General features: G+C 52.2%; 1 protein-coding gene across 2 annotated transcripts; it reads left to right on the top strand.

The window, feature by feature from the left end:
- The first annotated feature begins 3,620 nt into the window (after window positions 1-3,620).
- On the top strand, window positions 3,621-20,685 carry MASP1 (MBL associated serine protease 1). 2 transcript variants are annotated; one of them, XM_042878111.1, is made up of 11 exons: window positions 3,628-3,861; window positions 5,395-5,620; window positions 10,169-10,346; window positions 10,439-10,570; window positions 11,018-11,214; window positions 11,428-11,575; window positions 11,879-11,997; window positions 12,206-12,284; window positions 15,821-15,958; window positions 16,495-16,569; window positions 18,837-20,685. In XM_042878111.1, exons 1-11 carry the CDS (start codon window positions 3,857-3,859, stop codon window positions 19,730-19,732), a joined length of 2,193 nt encoding a protein of 730 aa, XP_042734045.1. In that variant the 5' UTR covers window positions 3,628-3,856; the 3' UTR covers window positions 19,733-20,685. The 2 variants fall into 2 exon arrangements, with proteins under 2 accessions (XP_042734046.1, XP_042734045.1); XM_042878112.1 differs by lacking the exons at window positions 15,821-15,958; window positions 16,495-16,569; window positions 18,837-20,685 and adding an exon at window positions 13,995-14,444 and having other exon boundaries at window positions 3,621-3,861.
- The last annotated feature ends 1,694 nt before the right edge of the window (window positions 20,686-22,379 follow it).

Below are 22,379 nucleotides of genomic sequence, written 5' to 3'. Positions count from 1 at the left end.
TCCAACTGAAAGATTTTATGAGCTTCCCCTGAGGGGACTTGGAAGGGTCTGCTGGCTCCATGAGAAAGTAGATATCCATCTTCTCTAGTAGCAGAAGCATGATGGCTGCATTTAGGGCAGAGAGTTCTATGCCCAGAACAGGGCCTGCAGCTCCCAATGCTGTGAGTGCTGGGTAGTGGGCAGCAGTTGGTGCTGTCAGAACCATCCTTAGCAATGACTCATGCCATGGTTTGACATCAACCAGCTTCAGGCAAGCCAAGCCTTTGAAAAACAAAACAAAACAAAAAAAAAAGAAAGGGAAATAATGCTTTGAGTTTTTCTGCATCATTCTTTTTCTTCTTCTTCTTTTTTTTTTTTTTTTTCTTTCTTCTTTTTCCCTCGGAAAGCAAGGTCCTGCAAACTAACTGTTGATTGAGCTCAGCTGGCATGCATTATCTGTGCTCAGGAGCGAGGCACAGCATGCAGTCCCCTCCACTGCCGCAGGTTTGCTATCAACCCCTGCCACCTGTGTAATCACTTCAGTCATGCCAGGCTCTGCCCCCGCTGCAATTTCACAGCTGCTCGGTCAGGGGGGAAATCTGGGTGATTTGGGCTTGTCTGAGAGCATTACAATGGCATGCCAACGTTTAAAGGGACACCGGTGTGCATGGAGAGGGGTGGGCATGGTGGATACTCACAGGGCTCCTGTAGGGCTGGAGCTCCTGATGGGTCCTCACAGGGTTCAGTGATCCCCAGGATTGGAGCTCTTGGATGAGCTTGGACAAGGAAAGTGTTCTGAACTTGGGCACCTGGGGATGGCAAATGTTCTTGACGTGAGCAACTTAGGACTAAGAAAGGCTGAGGGGATCAGGCTGTGAGGAAGGACTATAGGCTTTGAGACTGCCCCAGCTTCCTTTTCTCTGCAGGTAAAAAAAGTCTTACTGGCTTTTCCTCTCAAAGATGTGCCAGAGATGCTCTGATCTCATGCCTGTCCTCCAGCAGTGGTACAGGAACAGCCAAGCTCATAACCTGTCCTGTTCCAGCACCTCAAACCTCACACTCTCCAAAACATTTAGGGGCTTCCATTCCAGCAAAATGAAAAGAATCAAAGTACCCATCAGAGTCAGGTTAAGCACCAGCACAGGCACAGCTCTGGGAGCTGTCAGGAACTGCTGAGGAAAAGGGAAGAAAGCTCAATATTTCCATTCACAGCATTATGGATCTGATTTTCTCTCGCAGCCGAGCGAAGCATTGATTTATAGCAAGCAGCCACTGGGCTGTGCTGATAGCACAGAATATATTGTAGGTCCTCTCAACAGACGCCGCATGGATGCAGCAACCAGCAAGGGGCAGTGGCACGACCCTCCCGCAGGACGTGGCAGCAGGAGGGTCGCAGCTCACCCGTCCCCAAGAGCCCCCCAGGACTTCAGTGTCGCGCAGCTCTCTGTCCCCACAGCGGTCCATGTGCCACCTAGCGGCACGCCGGCTGCGGGGACACACGGCGGGCTGCCTCCCCTCGCCCTTTGCCTCTGTGCTCCTTTCCCCATCCCCTTGCATCCTCCTCCTGTCCCCATCTCGCTGTCCCTCCTTTCTCCCCGTTGTCACGTGTTTTTTTTTTGCGATGTCCGCACATCCTTCTTTCTTTCCCCCTCACTTCTGGGCTGATGACACCTCCACCTCATGTGGACTGTTACAGCATAGCATGGAGCAGGACATAAGGACAGGGGACAGCAAAGACCCCATGGACCTGCCTCATCCCAGGCTCACGAAGCAGGGAGATTGTTCTGCAGGTCGCCTGTGGGTCCCCATTGCCACCGCCTTGCTTTGCCTGCCCAACAGGTGCCCTCAGGGGAGGGGTCTCTCTGCCTCTATAGCTCTGGGGCTGCAGAGAGACCCCCGCAGCAGGGGGATGCGTGCCTCCAAGGATGCTTTTGGTGGGACTCCGCCAGCAGGGAGAGCCACGAGGGGGCTCCAGGAACCCGTCTGAACGGGCGGAAAGATGCAGGGAGCCGAGCTCATATCTCCTGTGGGATGGAGGAGAGATGCTGCGAGTAGAATGGGCAGTGCTCGTGGGAGGGATGTTCGCAGCACCCGGGCCATCAGCTGGGAGGGCTGCTCATGGGGTCACTGAAGGCTTAAAGCTGCTCCTGAATTACAGGAGCTGTTCCAAAAAGCTACAGAAGTTATTACGGAGGAAAAATGAGTGCACAGAGGGCCCACTCTGCAGAACAGACAAGGAAAAAAGACTGTGACGTGTTCAGACAAGAGCACACTTCCCTGCAAAAAATAAAGCCCTGCACTTGACACGTTGCAGAGCTATTAATTAGTTTGATCAGCTTGCCTGGGTGTTGTGTTAACTTGAGTGAGAGTTGATGTTTGTACAGTGATGAGCTGTTAGAACTTCCCAAATAGAGACACAAATAATGGCAGGCTGAGCTCTCTGCTTTGCTCAGAGCTCTCTGCTACTTTCTGAGAGCTCTTCTATTCATACCTTTCTATTTTACTCAACTGTGTCTCCTAAGCACCCAGTGCAGAAGCAGTGACCCATGAGAGTGAGAGAAGCGTTTTCTGCACCGAAAGCCAAGAAACTGTCAGCCCCAGGAGCACAAAGGCAAGAAATGGAAAATCTCTCTATTTCCCCCTTGGACCTCTTCCCTCCCAGCTTGTCATTTGCTGGAGGGGCTGCAGGGCTGGGGGACTGGAATTTCCATTGCATTTGTAACGGCAGAGACTGGGAGGACTGGGAGGTGGCAGAGTGATGCCCCCTGGTCTCTTTCAGTCTCCTGTTTGTGTGTGCATTGTGACACACTGTGTATGTACCCGTGCTGGCCAGGGGATGTCTGTGGGGTTTACGTTAACCAGCTCAAGCTGAAGCTGCTCAACAGCTTCAACCGCTCTTCAAGTTTGGCTCTTTATGTCCTGAAGTGTGTCGTTCCTGGAGAAGGGGCTGGGGCTCCTGGTGCAGAGAATGGAAAAGAAACTCCTGTTTCTTTGTGGGAGCGTGCAGGTCTTTGCCTTGCGGCGCAGAGCCGGGCTCCAAGCCTGCAGCTCCGGAGTGCAAAGTTATTGCCCTGAGCAGAGTCCGCATCAGACGCTGCTCTTTATCCCGGGGACAAAGTGCTGATCCCAGCAATCCCCGAGCTTTGTGGGAAGTGCAAATCCGAGCTCTGAGCTCCCAGCTTTGATTCCGACTGCTGCAAACAGAAAGTTTCCTGGAAGCCGGACTGCGGTCCCAAGCAGAGAAGCTGAAATCGGGTCCTGAGCGCTGATCCCGGCTACAGCTCCATCCCCGTAGCACTTCAGCACCGCACAGGCTTTTTTTTTTTATTATTTTTTTTTTATTTTTTTTATTTTTCACACGTTCTTGCCTTCTGTTTTTGCTGGAAGCTCCATTGCTATTGAGAGGCAAATTTTTGCCATCTGGCAAGGCAGCCTGCAGAGGAACAAGAGAGAGAGTAAAAAAACAACACACAATGTGCATGAGCACACACACACAAAACTCTGGAGACTGGAGAAGACAAAAAGGAGAGGAGAGGAGAGGAGAGGAGAGGAGAGGAGAGGAGAGGAGAGGAGAGGAGAGGAGAGGAGAGGAGAGGAGAGGAGAGGAGAGGAGAGGAGAGGAGAGGAGAGGAGAGGAGAGGAGAGGAGAGGTTCAATGCAGGCAGGTCCGTGTGTGCGTGCAGGGATGTGGGGAACGGTTGCAGGCAGAGGAAGGCGTGACCTGCATGGAAAATGCCAGACAACCCCAGACACACACACATAGACGCGCACACGCTCGCAAGCCTCCGGACAACGATAAGGCGGACAGCGGAGCGCGGGGAAGCAGCAGTCCCCGCCGCCCAGCCCGCAGCGGGGGCTCTCCTCTCCCAGCGGCAGGATGAGGTGAGTGCCGCCGGGAGCAGCGCTGCCCTCCCCGGAGCGCGGAACCGCTTCCCCGTGCGGACGGGACACGGGGCCGCATCGCCGCCGTCGGGCGGGGGCTGCGGGGCGCGGGGCTCACCCCGAGTGGGGTACGGCTCTGGAACGGGATCGGAGCCTGGGCAAGGCTGAGCTGAGCCCTGCCGAAGGGAAGCTCGCGTTCGGGTCAAGAGGGTGATGCCCGTTTGCGCCCACCGAGCAGGAGAGAAACAGATTTTCCCTGCACGCATTTTTGTGGTTTCGGACATGCTGTCAGAGGAAGGCATGTTCAGCCTCACTCCGCTCGAAAGAAAAATTGAAGCGGATTTCTCAGAGCCCATTGACTTTGCTTTGTACCCAGCAGCCTGAGAAAGTGATGGTACTACACGGATGAGCCCCAGAAAACCAGTGCCCTGGTTCTGAAAGAACATAGGTTAAAAATAAGCCATTTATAGAGCTTCAATTTCCTCATCGGCATACCTAAATCAAGCCCTGATTTTGAAACCGTGCATGTATGCACGTGTGGGTAGTTCCAGAAAATGTAGTACACACCTACAAGCCTTTGCCAGGCCTTACTACCTATTTTAGAAAGCGGAAAATTTCTCAAATGGCTCTGATTTCCTTCACTTTTCCTTTGCGTGCTTCACTGAATGTGAGGTGGTGATGGCCTCTCATCCGTCTGGGTCCCAAGCAATAGCATGGGCTTTGGAGTTTGCACACCCAGCACGGGAAGAGATCTGCTGACTCTTTGCACAGAGAAATGCTCAGCCTATGTTCATATTCTTGTTTGAATCTCAAGGCCTGTATACAGCTGGACTGCAACAGGTTGACCTGTCCTCTTCATTCTCTGTGCCCTCCTTAGGCACTGGCAAAGTTGGTAACTGGGACAAATTCTTCTAGATCAGGCTTTTTTTAAATCTGAGCTTGATAACAAAAGATCTCTATGGGAAGAGGAGAGGGAGAGGGAGAGGGAGAGGGAGAGGGAGAGGGAGAGGGAGAGGGAGAGGGAGAGGGAGAGGGAGAGGAGAGGAGAGCGAAATACTGAAACAGCATAGTGTGTTATGCTGCTGTGGTCCATACTTGCTCAGCTGCAAAGAAGTGTGTTGTTTGTTGAGAGTCAATGATCCCAGTTTGGCAGGGTGAGGCTAAGCGGTAATAATAAGTACTTAGTAGTTATTGCCATGATGCTTTCATTAAACTGATTCGAAAAGCATCATTATTTTATTAAGCACCCTAATGTTTGTTCTTTTACTCAATGAAGATTTCCCCAACCACGTGCCATTAGTTCGAAGATGTGGAGCTGGTGTCTGCAGCTGCCAGAGGGAAAAAGCATGGAGCTCCTGATGGTACCTATGGCTGTAGGCATCTCACACACCACCTCCATCACACACTTTGCAAAGCGGCTTTCCTGCTCCATTCCTGTGGAGCCTCACACAGCCCATTTGGAAGACCAGACTGAGCCCCTGATGAGTTTTGGCACTGCCAAGGTTTCATTGGGTTTCCCTGTGTGCTTTCCAGGTACCCCCTGGCCTGGTCCATGTGTGCCTGGCTGCTCGGAGCGGTGGGTGCAGTTGAGCTGACTGAAATGTTTGGAGAGATCCGCTCTCCAAACTTCCCCGATTCCTATCCCAGCGACTCAGAAGTGACGTGGAACATCACCGTGCCTGAGGGATTTAAAATCAAGCTGTACTTCATGCATTTTGACTTGGAGTCATCCTACCTCTGTGAATACGACTACGTGAAGGTGAGCTGCGGTGTTGGTGGATGCATGGAGGAACAGATAGGCGATGCTTATGGCCAGCTGGGAGAAGGTGGTGCTTGGAAAGGTGGGAACAAGGTGTTTTTCCCCGTGTGTTAGGCAGAGGAATTGAGCAGGATAAATTGACAACATGAGGCAACCAGTGGGTGGGACACCAGAGTCAGGGCTCAGCCACACAGAGCTCAGCCACGCTTGGGCACCCTTGACTATGCCGTGGCTGTGGGTGCTTCTTACAGGCAACCCGGATCTCAGTCACAGCTTGCAGGCTCTTAGAACACCCAACGGAATCAAAAATAAAGATTAGATCTGAACGTAAGGCTGCAGGTGAGGGTCTGTAGAGCATCCTTCCTACAAGCAGTGGATACCTCTCCTAACCAGGCTCTGCACCTCCAAGACAAAGGTGGGTTCTCAGTGTCTTTGAGTTTGGCCAGGTGTGGTGCTTTCTGGCAGGCCAGCTGCAGCAAGCAGGTGCTTCCTGCATTTTAGGGCTGAACATCCCTTAACCGTTGCCCAGCACACACCTCACTCTGCTCCTCTGCACAGAGGCAGGTGGAGGTTGCACTGGGTCTGGAAGCACTCAGTGCTAGGTGCCAGCTTCTTGAAATTATTATTTTATTCTTGCCTTAAGACAAAGCAAACATTTGCATTTTTTTTTCCTCTTGGATGTGTTTGCTGCTTTAATTTCCCCTTTGTGCTGGCACTCATTCTGCTACTAACAGCTCTCATTGAGGTTTGATTAGTTCTTTCTGCTTCTCCTGGATCTTCTCCAAGCGCAAGGGCTAGGGACATATATAGAGATATATTGCTCTAAAAATCCAATAAGCTCAAGGAGCGGATTTCTTGGAAACTTTCCCCATTCTAAGCTTTACTCCTCCTCCCACCTTTCACCCCCTGCTCATTTTTCCTTTTTCAAAAGGCTCCCTGTTATTTGGTCATGGTGCCAACTTGGCATCACAGCTTTCCCTGCCGCTGGATTTCCATAAGAAGGCGGCATTTTTCGCGGGGATTTAGATCTCAGCTGTATAAATTTGCTCTGGGCTGTAGCTCAGCTCACGGAGAATTACAGATGAAAAGTGCTGAAAGCACTCAGAAACGTCCATCTGGATGGATTACAGGTGATCCGTAAGCTGCTCCGCTGCGGAGAGGTGCAATTTTTACGCTGCTAAAGCAGCAGTGTAGAAGACAAAAGGAGAGCAGCAAACAACTCCAAGGCCCTTTTTCTCCTTGGGGCTGCACGTCCTGTCTCTGCATCAGTGCGAGATGCAAAAACAGCACCAGCCCTCCCTTTGTCAGAGGCCAGCATTGTGTGCCTGTTGAATACAATTACAGACCCAACACGAATTGATCCGACTCTGAAATACTTCACCAGCCCCAGCAAAGAGGCTCATAGAACCACAGAATCGTTAAGATTGGAAAAGACCTCTAAGATCACCAAGTCCAACTCCAACACATCCCCACCATTGCCCATAAGCACATCCCTCAGTGCCATGTCTCCACAGTTCCTGAACACCTCTGGGTACGGTGACCCCACCACCTCCCTGGGCAGCGTGTGCCAGTGCATAACTTCAGTGTGCTGTGCATCAGGATCTCTGTCATCTTTCCCACCATAAGACAGCAGTCAAACACGGGCTGAGCTGCCCCAGCACAAGCCGGGGACCCAGTCTGTGTGCCATGCAGTGATCGTTGCCCCTGTCAGCTCCCCCACTGCCCAGCTCTCAGCAGTGCAGAAAGCCATCTTGGGATGCGCCAAGCTGCAGGCATGCACAGATCCGTGCCTCCAGGGTGGTCTTAGAAGGGAACAGTTTCCAGAGCTCTGAAACAATGGCTAATTAAAACAATAGCTGTTGATTTATATATATACACACATACATGTGCATGTGGGTATGTATATATATGTGAAAAGAACGTGGCTGCTAGAGAAATGCTCACAAGGCTTATTTGTGCAAGCAGGGATGGCAAAGGGTGGCAGGTCAGTAAGGAGATGAGTGAGTAGCAGCAGTCCCTCTGCTGCCTGCACGCTGCTCCTGCACACACCCGAGCACTTCTGCACACCCCATCCTGGGCACCACAGCACAGCATCAGTTCTGCACAAAACCTGGGTGTTGCCTCCTTTCATGGGCTCTGGCTGCAAGGCGGCTCTGCAGGGGCCCTTCCATGCCCTTCCCTGCCTCCGAGCACCTCCTCCCTATGTCATGTTCCCAGTGTCTTCAGCCCGGCACTGCAATTCCTCGGCCTAATGAGCCATGGATATATATTACCAGCAGAACGCTTTGCCCTCATTGCTCCAATTAGCACATTCCTGGAGGGCCGGGGGCTGGCGGCCGTGTTTCCGTATTGCCGGCTCCGTGCTCTTTCCAATGGCAGACACTGAACCACATTCCCTGCAGTGCTGGGAATGCTTTGTTCACCCACCCACTGCAGGAGGAGCTCTGGGCCATCATTGCTCTTCTTTGGCTGGTGCCTGCTGCCCCAGTCTGTACTGTGTGGGGTGCAGCCAGGGTTACTGTGCGTTGGGTCAGTGTCCACTGCCAGCTCCATCCGCAGCCCATGGGGACAGAGCCACAGACGGGGTGGGGACTCCTCCATTCGTGGGGACAGGCACCATATCAAGGGGAGCAGAGACAGCAAAGCCGGTGGGAGGCAGTGCTGCGGGGAAGTTTAAGTGTCACCGTATTTTATTTTTCAAAGCAGGCTTCTTTCAGCATAGTTTTATAGGGAATTTCTCCTCGGCAATTGATATTTCCCTCGGGGACACATCTTCTCTAGTGAAAACGTCGACATCGTGACCCGAGAGGGAGAAACTCCAAACAAACAACCGGGATTTAATTACCAGGCTGCTCGCGGGATGTAAATGATCTACGAAAAAGTATACAGTCCTCAGCAGAAGCAGCAACTATTAACCAGGGGGGATGACCTCTCTGTTTAGTTTACCGCCACAGGGCCGCCCCTGCTGGCTGTGTCCCGGGGCATGGGACCCGTCACTGATAAGGAGATGCAGATACCTCCAGCGAGGCCCCACACTGGGAGAGTCCACGGGTGGAGACATGGACATAGGGGACATTTCCCCACATGTCCCCACGGAGGTGAGGAGGAGCTGGTTGGAAGCAGCCGCCACTGGCAGCTCTCCTCCAGGAGAAGCAGCTCTGCAGTAAGACGCTGCAGCGGGCTTTGGGGACAGGACCACTTTGTGCAGCATCCACAGAGCAGAGTTTGCTTGCTATTGCAGACAGCGCTCCCATTTTTCAGTCCACAGTGATGTTTCGTTTCAAAACACCCTTTTTTTGGGATTCTAAAGCACCACAGTATATTTCAAAGCGATTGAAACCAGATGGACCCCAAATTACTTGTTTTCCTTTTTTTTTTTTTTTTAAACAGTTTCATACACACACACACACAAAACATTCAATTGGGTTTTTGTCCCAATGCGGACACATGCTTTTTCTCCAAATTCTCAAAATTTATCATCGGAAAGTCTCTCTCTTTTCTGGCCAGCTCTGGCTCACATGAGAGGATGGAAAATATCTGGAGGCAATGTCAAGGCATTGCTGAGCTGCCATTTCCATGTTGTCTTTCCCTGGTGTGAGCGTGTTTCCTCCCTGGGAAATTTCCCTTTTTGCCTCATACTGGGTCATCCTGAGGGTCTGGGATGGCCGCAGGTGAATCCTACCTTTCCAGGGCCACACGACAGGGGGTGACATCACAGTGTGCTCATGGGTCCCCAGGCTGCACGCTTCATTACAACCTCAATATCGTATGCTTGGCACAAGCACAGTGGGCTGGCATGGTGCGAAGAGGCTTGCATTCCTCTGCAGAAGGGTTATTCATACTCAGGTCCCATGGGGCGCTGGGAACAGGGACAGGGAGCAGGTGTGAGTCTGTGGGAGGAGGAGATGGAGTCGGGGAAATGGTTAGGGAAGAGGAAAGGATGTGGTTCTAGGGAGTATAGAAGGGTTTTCCACTAAGATTGCCATGCTACAAGGTGTGTGTACGACTGTAAAGGGATTCAGAGAGTGAGCACGTTGTGATGGTGACAGGCACACTGGCCCCTTGGTCCTCTCCTGCAGCCACCTGGACCACAGTGCATGCACCCTGGGTGGTGGGGACTTCCCTGAACAGGGGGCTGGGGTCTGCTTGGGGGTCCCAGCACCTCCCAGCTCTCACACAGGTGCTACCATAAAGGTTGGTTCTTGGGAAGGGGAAGAAGGTGATTTTCACACCCTCCTTTTCTTGGTCCCTGCCTGCATCCTCATCCTCTCCTAGACACCCTCCTCCCTCATCCTCTGCATCCACGTTGCTGCATCTGCTTCAGAGGGAGGAACAAGTGGGAGACTCCACTTCTTTCTCAGAAACCCTTTAATTGCTTTACTGCAGTCACTGCTGAGAGCCAGAGCGAGTGCAGCCTGACCTCACACACTGCAGGCTCTAAAGTCTTGAAGATACTCACAGAGAATGGGGAGAGGTAACCAGCACTGGGGACATGTCATTCCCCGTGCCTTTCATGTGAGCCACGCTAACCCAGCCCTTCTGCCTCAGATTGAAGCAGAGGACCAGGAGCTGGCAACCTTCTGTGGCAGGGAGACAACAGACACCGAGCAGGCTCCTGGGCAGCAAGTCATCCTGTCCCCAGGGCCCTATATGGGGCTCACCTTCAGGTCCGACTTCTCCAACGAGGAGCGCTTCACTGGATTCGACGCGCATTACACAGCCGTGGGTAAGGGATGTTTAAACTTCAGGATGTGGTTGGTATGTGGGGGCTGCAGGGTGACCTCCTTTCTTTGCTGTCTCCCCACAACCCCAACCCAGATGTGGATGAGTGCCTGGAGAAAAGTGACGAGGAGTTGGCGTGTGACCACTACTGCCACAACTACATCGGCGGGTACTACTGCTCCTGTCGCTTCGGATACATCCTGCACTCCGACAACAGGACCTGCAAAGGTACTGCCCACCACAGCATGGCTGTAGGGACCAGGGGAGGTTCGGCTTGGATACTAGGAAAAATCTCTTCTTAGAAATAGTGGTGATGCACTGGCACAGGCTGCCCAGTGGGGTGGTGGAGTCACCATCCCTGGAGGTATTTGAGAACTGTGGAGATGTGGCACTGAGGGACGTGGCATGGTGGGGATGGGTTGGGGTTGGACTAGGTGACCTTAGTGGTATTTTCTAACCTTAATGATTGTATGATTCTACTATTCTGTGACCTGTATTGAAGACCACAATCCGTGCTCCACGCTGCTAATGGGCTGAGCAGGCAGGGAGACGGATGCAAGCAGTATTGGGTAGAATGACAGGCATCTGAAGGGTTGGGTGCCCATCATCCATCCTCAGTGTGGCCAGGGCTGGGGTGGCTGATGGTTTGCTGACAGAGCTGTGGCTGTGTTGCAGTGGAGTGCAGTGACAACCTGTACACCCAGAGGAGTGGAGTGGTCACCAGTGCTGACTTCCCCAGTCCCTACCCCAAGAGCTCAGACTGCCTGTACCGCATTGAGCTAGAGGATGGCTTCTTCATCACCCTCAGCTTTGAGGATAGCTTTGATGTGGAAGATCACCCAGAGGTGACCTGTCCCTATGACTACATCAAGGTGAGCTGGGCTCTGCACCCTCCCCCTGCCCTCCTGTCATACCTTGGGTCAGTGATAGTACAAATATTGTCCCTGTCTAAATGGGACCAGTGAAGCCAGTAAGAATCTCATGTTCAGTGGAACCCATTGGAGATGGGATCAAAATCTGACGGTCTGATGGGTCCCCTCATGATGAAAGCCCTTCATGCCACCCTCCCTTCTTTCTTTTGGCAGATCAAAGCTGGCCAGAGGGAGTTTGGCCCTTTCTGTGGAGAAAAGTCCCCAGGACGCATTGAAACCCAAACCAACAGTGTGCAGATCCTCTTCCACAGTGACAACTCAGGAGAGAACAGGGGCTGGAAGTTGTCGTATACAGCAATTGGTAACTCCTGCTGCTTTCCTCTGTTTGATGGGGTTGGGTAATGGGCACCTTGCAGGTGGAAACCATGAGTTTGTGGCCCATTATCCTCTTCCTGGAAAGGGAAATCACAAGAGAGAAATGAAATAACAAGGGACCCTCTCTTCAAAGAGTACTTCTTTTCCTACCCAGATGGTCCCTGAAAACGAGACCACATTGCAAAGCAGGGCAGGATGGTCAGACACAGCCAAGGGGGCTGGATGGTGGGGCTGGGACTCTCCATTTATTCCTCTTACTTAGCTGACTCCTTCTGCTCTTTATTCAAAGGAAACCCGTGTCCACTGGTGCAACCCCCAATCAATGGGAAAATCGAGCCTTCCCAAGCCAAGTACACCTTCAAAGACCAGGTCGTCATCAGCTGCAACACTGGCTACAAAGTGCTGAAGGTATGGGGAGGTGGTGTGGAGCTGGGTGGGAAAGGAGCCTGGCCTCCTTTAGCCATTTTTAGCTAGAAAAGCCCTCTTCCAGGAGGGTCTGGATATATCTTGACTAAATCACAAAGAATTTGGCTTTTTATAGAGAGAAGCATTTCCTTGTCTCATACATTATGTTATTTCGTGGGCATTTTTTTTTCCCCTGTCTTCTTCTGCACAGGATAACCTGGAAAGTGACTCCTTCCAGATCGAGTGTCTGAAGGATGGGACATGGAGCAACAAGATCCCCATCTGCAAAAGTAAGGAGACCCTCCCACACCCCATCCACATGCTTTTCCTGCTGAAACTTCATGCTGAATGGAGCTGCCCTGCCACAGCAGAGCTCCTCACTCAGTTCCAGCCAGAGAGGCTACGTAACTGCAAAGCTCTTTTGGCTAACACAATGGGGCTTGGTCCAAATGCCACAAGCAGGAGGTTTGTGCTTTCCCTTAGATTACTCATAAGTTGATTTGTGACCAGCTTCACTGTTTCCCTGTCAAGGAAAGAGCAAGCCTGGCTCTTGGGAGCTGAGCGAGCAGAGCACTGAGATGGTTCTGCTGCAGTTTGCTGGATGGCAAATTTGGGGCTGAACCCTGTGAGGAGGGCTGGGTGAGATGGGATGGCTACTTCCTTCCAGCAAACACCTGCAAGCTCCCTCAACACTTGTTTAACTGCAAAATTTGGACATAGATCACATCAGACTTGCTTTGGATGCCTCTTCATGAACGGTTGCTGCCAGAGGAAGGGATGGAGGGAGGGGGTGGATCCCTGTGTGAGATGGGATTGATCAGGCTGAGACAGTCTGAGATAATCTGGGTCCTGGACCAAATTTAGTTCCAAATGGGGACTTCAAAGACCTTGGGCATTAGGGCATGAAAGGATAGGTGACAATTTGCATCTTCTCTTCTTCTACCTAACCCAGCTCTTCTCTCAGCTCAGGGCAAGGAGCTGTGCTGCTCATGCACCTGATAACATCTCTTTCCTTTCCCCAACACACTGGTGCCCCTCAGCCCCCCCGTGAGGCACTTCATCTGCCGCAGGGCTGACCCACAGGGGAGAAAAGTAACAAACACACCCAGGGAAGGTCCCAACACCTTCCAGAACTCTCAAGGAATGTGGGATCCAAATCCTCTGCTTCTACACAGATCCCTTTTTATTTGAATGATATTTTGGTTCCTACTTTAGGAGTACATTTCTGGAGTTTTTAATGGAAAATAGGAGGCTGTCAGACCTGCTGAATAGATTCATATCTGAAAGAGCTTCTTACAGAGCGTGGGGTCAGTGATGTCTCTGCCCACCAGGCACACTCTCACCACCAGTTTCCCGTTGATTTTATCCAGTTTGGACAGAGATCAGATAAAAACTGGCGTTGTCTAGAAAAAGAAAGAATGTGGGAAAAAAGAAGAAAAAAAAAAAAAAGTAGATACTTTAACAAGAAAGACATTAATTGTGGAGAAAATTGAAATGATTACCTGCATTGTTAGGCTGGAACTGGTCCCTTCCTGTGTGAGATAAATCACTGTGCTAAATCTCTGCAGCTATCCTGGAAAGCCAAGAAGCCCCTAAATGGACAATCCAGACTTCAGACTGCTGTGCCTCCCACCTCCCCCGAATGTCTGGGAGAGGCACAAAATAATTTAGAAAGCAATGCAGAAAATAGTAACCTTTCCAGCCAAGGTGGATCACATCCAGCTCCACAGCCCTGCCCAGCTCTGTGACAGCTTCTCCCAGCCGCTGCCCTCAGGGGCCAAGTGGGTCCCCGTCAGATCCTCATTAGGGTCCCCATTGGGATGCTCACTGGGGTCTCCATTGGGTTCTCCGTTGGGATGCCCATTGGGGGCATTTCTGGTGGATCTCTTTATGGATTTCTGGTGTTTTGGGGTCTGTGTTTCCTGCATGCCTCTGTCTGCTCAGCTACTAATGAAGCTTTTTCTCTTTGCTCTCCTCCTTCCCCTCTGCTTTCGGTGCAGCTGCAGACAGAGCCGACAACCAGACAGACAGAAGAGCCGGCTCAGAGCAAGTGGCTGTGTGAGGCTGGTGCTGGCCATGCCACCAGGACGGGCAGCCTGCCTCTGCGCCCGCTCTGCTCCGTGCAGCCAGCTCCACCTCCGTGGCTTGTCTAACCAGCATGGCACTCCTAACCCCCTCTGTACACTACACTTCCTTAACTTCATCTCCAGAAGGAAAAATTTGGAGACAAGTCCCCTATTGACCACCCTTTGGGAAGGTCCCTGAGCAGCCCCAGGCTCCCAGCTCATCCTCCAGTCCCTCGGATGCCTCAGCCCTGCTTTGCTCCCCTCCACGCTGGTGGTTGTGTGAGGAGCGTTGGCCCAGCACATGGTTGGTTTGTTTGGATTTAACCTCCCACTTCCCTTCCTCCCAGGCCAAGTGTCACAAATAAGAAACACTCCTTCCTCTCCTCTCTCCGAGCATCCTTTCAGCTCTCCCTCAGGCAAGAGACGATGGGTTGGCACCAGCAGCCCTGAGAGGCTGCATGCGGGCACCGAGCCCTGGCACTGGTGTCGGGGATGCTCCTGCTGTCTAGTCCCATCCATGTCCCCAAGAGCACCCAGGGCTTTCAGAGGTATTGGGGGTGCTGGGAGGAGGACTCAAGGATGGGAGATGGGGAGTGCATTCAGTGCCCCTTCTCCTAAGGTGAAAATGTGGGAATCCTCAAGATATGAACTCCTTCCCCTCTCTCTTTGTGTAGGATGCAGGACACTGCTGGGCAGCACCGCTGTGCAAGAGCCCATCCAAACTGCATCGGAACTGCCCCAGACACATGGGACGTGCAGGGAGGGAAGAGGTTTTGTGGGACAGGGGGCACAGACCTGCAGCCACAGATAACCCCAGAGCAAACATGCCAGCCAGACGTGTCCTCCAACACCTATTTACCCCTTGCTGCAAGCCCCAGCATTCCCCAGCACCTTACAAAGGCCCAATGGTGCTGGCACCACAGCACAAAGCTGTGCTCCTGGGCACAGAGGGAAGCAGTGGGGATGGTGGACACCCTGCCGAACAGTGAACCACAGCACTGTGCCGTGAACCAGGCAATTCTCACCCAGGCAGGTGACTCATCTTGAGCATCAGTGTGTGTCCCCATGAGCCTGGATCACGCCAGGAGGAGCCAGGCCTGGTAGCACACGACTACACACAGCTCACATGCCCCTGACCCACTGGATCTGCTTCCTACAAAATCACCCATCCCCTGCTCAGCTTCTCAGCTTAACAGTGGTCCACAGACCTCCACATTCCAGGCAGGATGAGACCTGGGCGAGTGGCAGGGGGGGAACAGGCTTGCAAGGCATGATGAGGCTGGGCTTTCCCTATGTCTGCTGACCCAGCCAAGCCGTGCTCCCCATGTCCTCCATCTGTCACTGCAGAAGAGCCAGGACCCAAGGATGCTCAGCTGGAGCCATCAGTGCCCATCAGCACTGCTTGCTCAGCAGGAGGGACAGGGATGTGCTACCAACAAAGCCTTGTGCTCAGAGGAGGTTCTTGGTGAACTGCCTGCTTCTTCCTATCCATTCATAAGGGATGTGGAGATAAACTCCTAGAGCATCCCCCAGCAGCTTTCAGCTGCCTGTGCATGTTTCTTCTCCTCTGAAGGCACTCAGAACATCCCAGGAGGGATGAGAGCCAAGCCAGGAAGCCACCTGAGCTGTGCTCCTCACATCGCCCTAGAGAAAAGGGTAGGGGGCAATGTGGAGCCCCTCTCTACCCTATAAAATCACCACCCATGCTAAAGCCCATGAATGGATGCAGGGCTCAACCCTGATTCTGTGTTGGCTTTCAGTTGCTGACTGCCAAGAGCCGCCAGAGCTGGAGCACGGCTTTGTCACCTTCCTCTCCAGGAACAACCTCACCACGTACCGTGCAGCCATCCAGTACCACTGCCAGCACCCCTACTACCACATGGCCCCCAACAGCACCGGTGAGCTGGGGGAGTGGAATGGGTGGGAACAGGGTTAAGAAGAACAGTGAGATTATGGCAGAATGAGTTGGCAGCTTATCCCCTTGGTCCATAAACAGAGACCTCATAAGATGCTTTGCACAGAGCACCACAGTTCTCTGCACCCTTCAGATCCAGCCCTGGGCAGTATGGTTGCACATACATCTCAGCCCTCTTTCCTTCTCCTCCTCCCTCAGCATGGAAAGTCAAAGGAGTTCCACACATTCCTGCCTCCCTGCTCATAGCCCCATGCATCTGGTCCCTGTATCCGGCACGCATTAATGTAATGGGCACCAGCAGAGCTAACGGGGCAGCAGCTCCCAGACAAAGCACAGCTCTATAGACCCAGGGCAGTGACACAGGGGTGGTGGTATGGGGACAGGGCTGTCAGTGAGGAAAGGAACACAGAAGGCTTGAAAGAGAAATGGGTTCAGAAGATCTGGATGGCAGGGCTGCATCTCACTGCAGAAAGCCCTCCATGCTGGAGCACAGCCCAGCTAAGACCTGTTCTCTTCCAGCCACATACACGTGTGATGCATCGGGGGTTTGGAGGAGCGAGGAGCTGGGCACCGCACTGCCATCCTGCCGACCAGGTACTAGGGGATGGGGGGTCCATGGTGAGGGGTGCAGAGATGTGTGTGGGGGGGCTGCCTGCCTGACTTCAGCCCCTGGTCATGGGCAGAGACCCAGCTTCATGGTGGCAAATGTCATGGGCTGTTCATATCTGACCATTGCAACTTATGGCAAGAAGGGTGATAGTGTCAGGGGTCAGGGAAGCAGCACCCTCAGCAACTTGGGGTGCATTTAGCCCCCAGGATCACCAGAGACAGCTCCAGCCAAGGACAGACCATAACCTGCCTGGTGCCACTGGCTCCCATAAGCAGTGTGTTCCCATGCAGGAGCAATTAGCACATCTCTTGTAGAAAAACCCAGCCGCTTCGCAGAGCCCAAAGCCCCGAGCCTTTGAGCAGTGGCAGAAATGTTTGCAGCCAGCAAGTTTCCAGGCCAGGCGCCCGCTCAGGATTAAACAAAAGTCCCTGGGACAAGGGCTGGCCGCAGCTGGCTGCAGGCGGGGCTGGCAGCTGCTCTGGGTGCGGGCTGCGGTCGGATGCGCAGGGATGGCTCTGCGGTGCAGGGCAGGACGTGGCGGTGGGGCTCAGCCCCATGGCAGGTCTCATAGAGTGTCCGTTCTCCAGAGAGTGGAGATGTGGCTGCTCTTGTTTCAGTGGCTGCTGTCTGCATCCCTCCTTGATGTTTCAGCCTGAAATGATTTGTGCTGGGAGCATATGGGGACAGCTTTTGGGGATGTAGCTGCTTTTGTGGGCCATTTCCAGACCTCTTGATTAGTGACAGAAGTCAGAGAGGCTTCAGGAAAATGGAAAATCCCAGAGAGACAGTGACGCTCTCCTGAGATGGGGAAGTGCAGGCAGCAGCTGGCCAGCTGCTCCTCAGATCTTCCCTCATGTCTCACGCTACCTCCCCATCAATAGAAGCTCCTCGTCCAGGCCGCAGCACGCCTGCCTCTGCCATTAGTGGGAGCATTTGCAGCCCGGTCAGCGTTTTTGATATGTAATTTAATAGAATAAATATTTGGCTGGATGCGCTTCCTCTAAAATCATCTCCCCAGGATGGCTGTCAGCTTGGGTGCAGCAGAACAGCTGGGCTGGGCGGGGAGGCAGGAGCACGTTTTCCATTCCCTGCAGCACTGGGAGAGTGAGGCACAGGCAGACACTCCCCATCCTCCCTCCAGTCGCAGTTTTCCTAGCGGCAGCCATAGCAAATCCACAGTAGCAGCTCCTGGTGATCCTGCCCCAGCTCTTGGCCCTGAGCCCATCACCCTGAGGTCTGACCCTCTTTCTGTGAGGCTCAGCATCCTTCTCTCCCAACAGAGGAGCATGAGGCAGAGTCGTGGCTGGAATATCGTCCAGGTCTTCTTACCCCCTATCAGCAAAACTGTACAGCTCTTTGAGTTACAGCTCAGTTTCTCTGCAACCTACACCTGGCAAAAATCATAGCATCCACCAGGTCTTTGACACAGCAGAAGGATTCTGCCTCTTCCCCCTCCAAAAGGAGTCTGGTAGCACTGTGGTCTGCATTTGGAGCACAAATCACACAAGTGTAAACCAAGTCTAAGACCTGATCCTACTGAGAGCGCTTGAAGCCCCATCCTGGTTCATGTGTTTTGATGGATCCATGCCTAACTTCAGTACCAGAAGTTCTGGTTCAGCTTTGGGATAGCTAACTGGGTGAAGGCATCACGTCCCATGGTGTGCTATAGACAGTTCTGATGGTCTGTGTTCATTTTCAGCACACAGGCCACGCTTTCCCCCAGGTTAACCTGCTATTTGCAGGTTAAGTCCTCCAGCCCCTATGCTCCAGCACATGCCACCCCTTGGCACAAGCCTGCATTTTTCATCATGGGCTATGTGTGCTGCAGTCCTGTCCCAAAAGGCACCAAGAACTTGAGCCTTCCTGCGCTCAGTGGAGACTCTCTGGGACAGCAATGCACCAGGACTAGTAGACAGAATTGTGCCTAGTCAGTCCATGGCCTCGTGGCTATGAGCTTTCACTTTGTGTTTTCATGCCTACAGCAAGGTTAAAAAAGGAGATGGAAGTTGGGAGGCCACTTTTTTAAAGCAAACTTGTTGGGATGAATTGGGCCTCAACTGCCCATGGCTGAACATAGGATGGACACCTGCAGAGCCTCATCCTGAGAGCTCCCCACTACAGAAAGAAAAGTCACAAGAAAGCATTTGGTTATGAGAATGACCATCCATGTGGCATAATCTACAGGGAAATCCCTAGGTTGTTTTTTCTAGATAAGTGTTTGGAGTAACAATGTTGTCCATTCTGTCCCCAGTGTGTGGCCGGCCAGCCCGTGCTCTGCCCGGGATCATCAAGCGCATCATCGGGGGGCGAAATGCAGAGCCTGGCTTCTTTCCCTGGCAGGCCCTGATAGTGGTGGAGGACATGTCCCGAGTGCCCAACGACAAGTGGTTTGGCAGCGGGGCCCTGCTCTCAGACTCCTGGGTGCTGACAGCCGCTCACGTGCTCCGCTCCCAGAGGCGGGACAAGACTGTCATTCCCGTCTCCAAGGAGCACGTCACTGTGTACCTGGCCCTTCATGATGTGAGAAACAAGTTGGAGGCTGTCAACAGGACAGTAGAGAAGATCATCCTCCACGAGGATTTTGACATCCAGAACTACAATCATGACATTGCTCTGGTCAAGCTGAAGGAAAAGGTGACCATGGGGAATTACGTCATGCCCATCTGCCTGCCCCAGTTTGAGCATGAGCTAGAAGGACCTCACCCCAATACACTGGGGCTGGTGGCCGGCTGGGGAATCTCCAATCCCAACATCACTGTGGATGAGATCATCAGCTCAGGCATGAGGACACTATCCGACATCCTGCAATACGTCAAGCTCCCAGTGGTGCTGCATGCAGAGTGCAAGACCAGCTACGAGTCCCGCTCGGGGAACTACAGCGTGACCGAGAACATGTTCTGTGCTGGCTACTATGAAGGTGGGAAGGACACTTGTTTGGGAGACAGCGGAGGAGCCTTTGTCATTCAGGACCCAGGAACCCGGAGATGGGTGGCCCAAGGGCTGGTCTCGTGGGGTGGTCCAGAGGAGTGCGGCAGCAAACAAGTGTATGGTGTGTACACCAAAGTCTCCAACTATGTGGACTGGGTGGAGAAGAACACAGGCTCCTCAGAGAGGTGGACATTTCTGGACCCTGATCTGGAGAGATGAGTGACTGAGCACTGCCTGCTGACACAGCTTTCTTTGTTTGTTGTCCTTTAATATGCTCCAGACTCCGGTCTTTCGCAAGCAGTAGCCATGATGCTCAACCGCACTTCGGCTGGACTTTGCCAGCCAACCACATCATTCCTTTCACTTGGTCCCAAATCCCTTTGCTTTCACTCTGAGGAAATGCTTGCTAGGGAGCTGGGGAAAGGGATTAAAGGGTGAGATCTCATCTAGCATTGCTAGCTCATGTTGCCAGGCTTGGTGTTTAACCTCTACTATGCAGACTTGGGTAGTCTTGTGTGGCAAAGCATTCATTCTTGCAAAACCCAAGTCCCTTTTAGTTGTACTTCAGACCATTCTTCTGGCTGATTTACAGGTTACTGAAGGTTTCCATGTTTTGTTCATGGCTCTTCTGGCCTATTGCAGGTGTCCAAGACTCACCCCAATCCATCCAACACTCCATAAAGTTTCACATCTCCCCTACCATGACACACACAGACAATAATCCCCACCAAGGAACAAATTCAGGTGAGCTTAGCTTCCTTAGGCAGAGACATCACCTCCTTCGCTTGCCAGCAAAGCCCTCCTATAGCTGGAAGCAACATGCAGCAATTGCCTGCTGTCCCCTCTGAGTGCTTTTAGCCTCCTTTGGACTTCTCCTCCTCCTCCTTTGGTTTTGCATGCAAGGAATGAGTCAAAATTGAACCAGCCACCCTGCCATTTTGTTACCATCCAAAAAGCCACTCGTAGTGTAGGTAGAGGAGCAGAAGGCCTAAGGAAGATCTAACTTGCAGACATGCTAAGAACTGTACTCTTGGCTATGTCATATAACATAAGGTATTTTTATATATATATTTCTTTTTGATACTACATTCTGCAGAATATCTGATTACATGTAAGGATGGTTCTGTGTAATCTTCATCCTGAGAATAAAATTAAATGTTAATATTTACTGAGTTCATGCCCTGAGGCTTTTATTCCAGGCAGGAAATGGTCAAGGAGTGAAGGCAAAGGATGGTCACAAATCTGTCCCGTGCACTTCTGCTCCTTCTCCATGGCATCTGCTCTGTGTCCATGTCAGACCTTATCAACGACCTCAGCTCCACACAGTTCAACTCTACACTGCACACAATCTTCCCATGGCCAAGACAGAATACAGAAAATGAAGGAGATGAGATCCAGTGGTGGTCATTGCTGGAGAATCAACCCTGATGAATGGACTACATACTCCCAACAAGCAATGCAAGCAAGTCCTGTCTGCATTTTAGGGATAAGCTATGCAGCTCTGGGTCTCACATTGTCTAGTGTCATCCTGCCCACCCATGTATAGCAGTGCTACAAATTACCAGCTTGCTTAAGTGGATGAATCTCCAGAGCCTTCATTCAGGTACAAAAGGCAGTCATGCAGTCACTGGGAAACACACAGATTGCAGGCAGTTGGAAATGGTCTCCAGTGACTGCCAAGTGCAGAGAAGCCCACTGATGCCAAGAATGGTGTAACTCCACTGAGTCTTCTGGCTTTCAATAAAAACTCTCTTCAAAAGTGCTGGGAAAAACATATTTATCCCTGAAACCAAATAATTAAACTGAAGAGCATGCGAGATATCTTTTTGTTCCTAAGCATAATGGGTGAAGTGCAAACAAAAGCCCCCAGTCTTGCATTTGCTGGGCTGGGGTCCAGCTGTTCATCCACCACCCATCCCTGCTGTCTGCAGCAGTGGCTGATTTGGGCTCTTGGTCTCTGTTTACACTATCAGTTTATCATAAGCCTGTCGAAGATCAGAGATAACAAACAGAGACCAGAAAATTGCTGTGGTCCCACCAGCACTGTGGGTCTGGAGGTGCTTCACTTGCATAGGGTAGAAGGCCAGAGGGTTCTGCCCCGTATTTTCAGCCACAGCCCCTGCAGCTTTGTGGGCTGAGACAGACCTGAACATGCCAGGAATGCAAACTGCAGGAAACAGCAATAGGTGAGATCCCACCCTTCAATTATTTATAGCCCTAGCACATCATTAAAAATGGGGCTGATGGCAGGAGGGAAGTGCAGCAACCTGGAGTCTGAGAACTCAGTCTGAGTTCAAGTGGCATGCAGAAAAAATAAACAGGTAGATAAGAAAGCAAAGGCAAAAGCAAAAGCAAAGTATGGTCCCTTGGGCATCACACCATCAGCTGTAGGACCTGTGCCTAGATGGCTCCCAGGCAAGTTGCAAAACGCCACTGCCTACAAGAGATCCATCACAAATAAATGCCATCCTCCTCCTTCCCACAGCTCCACAGTCCCCATCCAGCCTGCCCACGTCCCCTGCTCAGCACCCTGTGTGCTGCCAAGTGCCAGCTTCTTGCCCATGGCATGGGAGCGGGCAGCGGATGGGAACAACAGAAGCAACGGCTGGTTTTGCATTCATTGGCACCTCTCAACCTGCCAGAGTTGTAAGAAGCTCTCTCCAGGGAGACAGGCACAGAGGCAGCAATTTATCAGTCTGACTGTGGTGAAAGGCCAGCAAAACGTCTCCACATGAGGTTTGCTTGTCTCTGGCCAAGTGTAAGCACCAGCCATCAGCTGAGAGTCAGCTGCAGCAGAACCCAGCTCCAGACGGACCAGTGCGGCACATGGCAGGACTGCAGAAACATGGGACCCCCAGCATCCCAC

The sequence above is a fragment of the Lagopus leucura genome, unplaced genomic scaffold, assembly GCF_019238085.1.
Source record: "Lagopus leucura isolate 7727_CA_CO unplaced genomic scaffold, USGS_WTPT01 Super-Scaffold_100021, whole genome shotgun sequence".
Lineage (NCBI taxonomy): Eukaryota > Metazoa > Chordata > Aves > Galliformes > Phasianidae > Lagopus > Lagopus leucura.
Note: the sequence above shows the minus strand (reverse complement) of the source record. Positions and strands in the feature narration are given on the sequence as shown.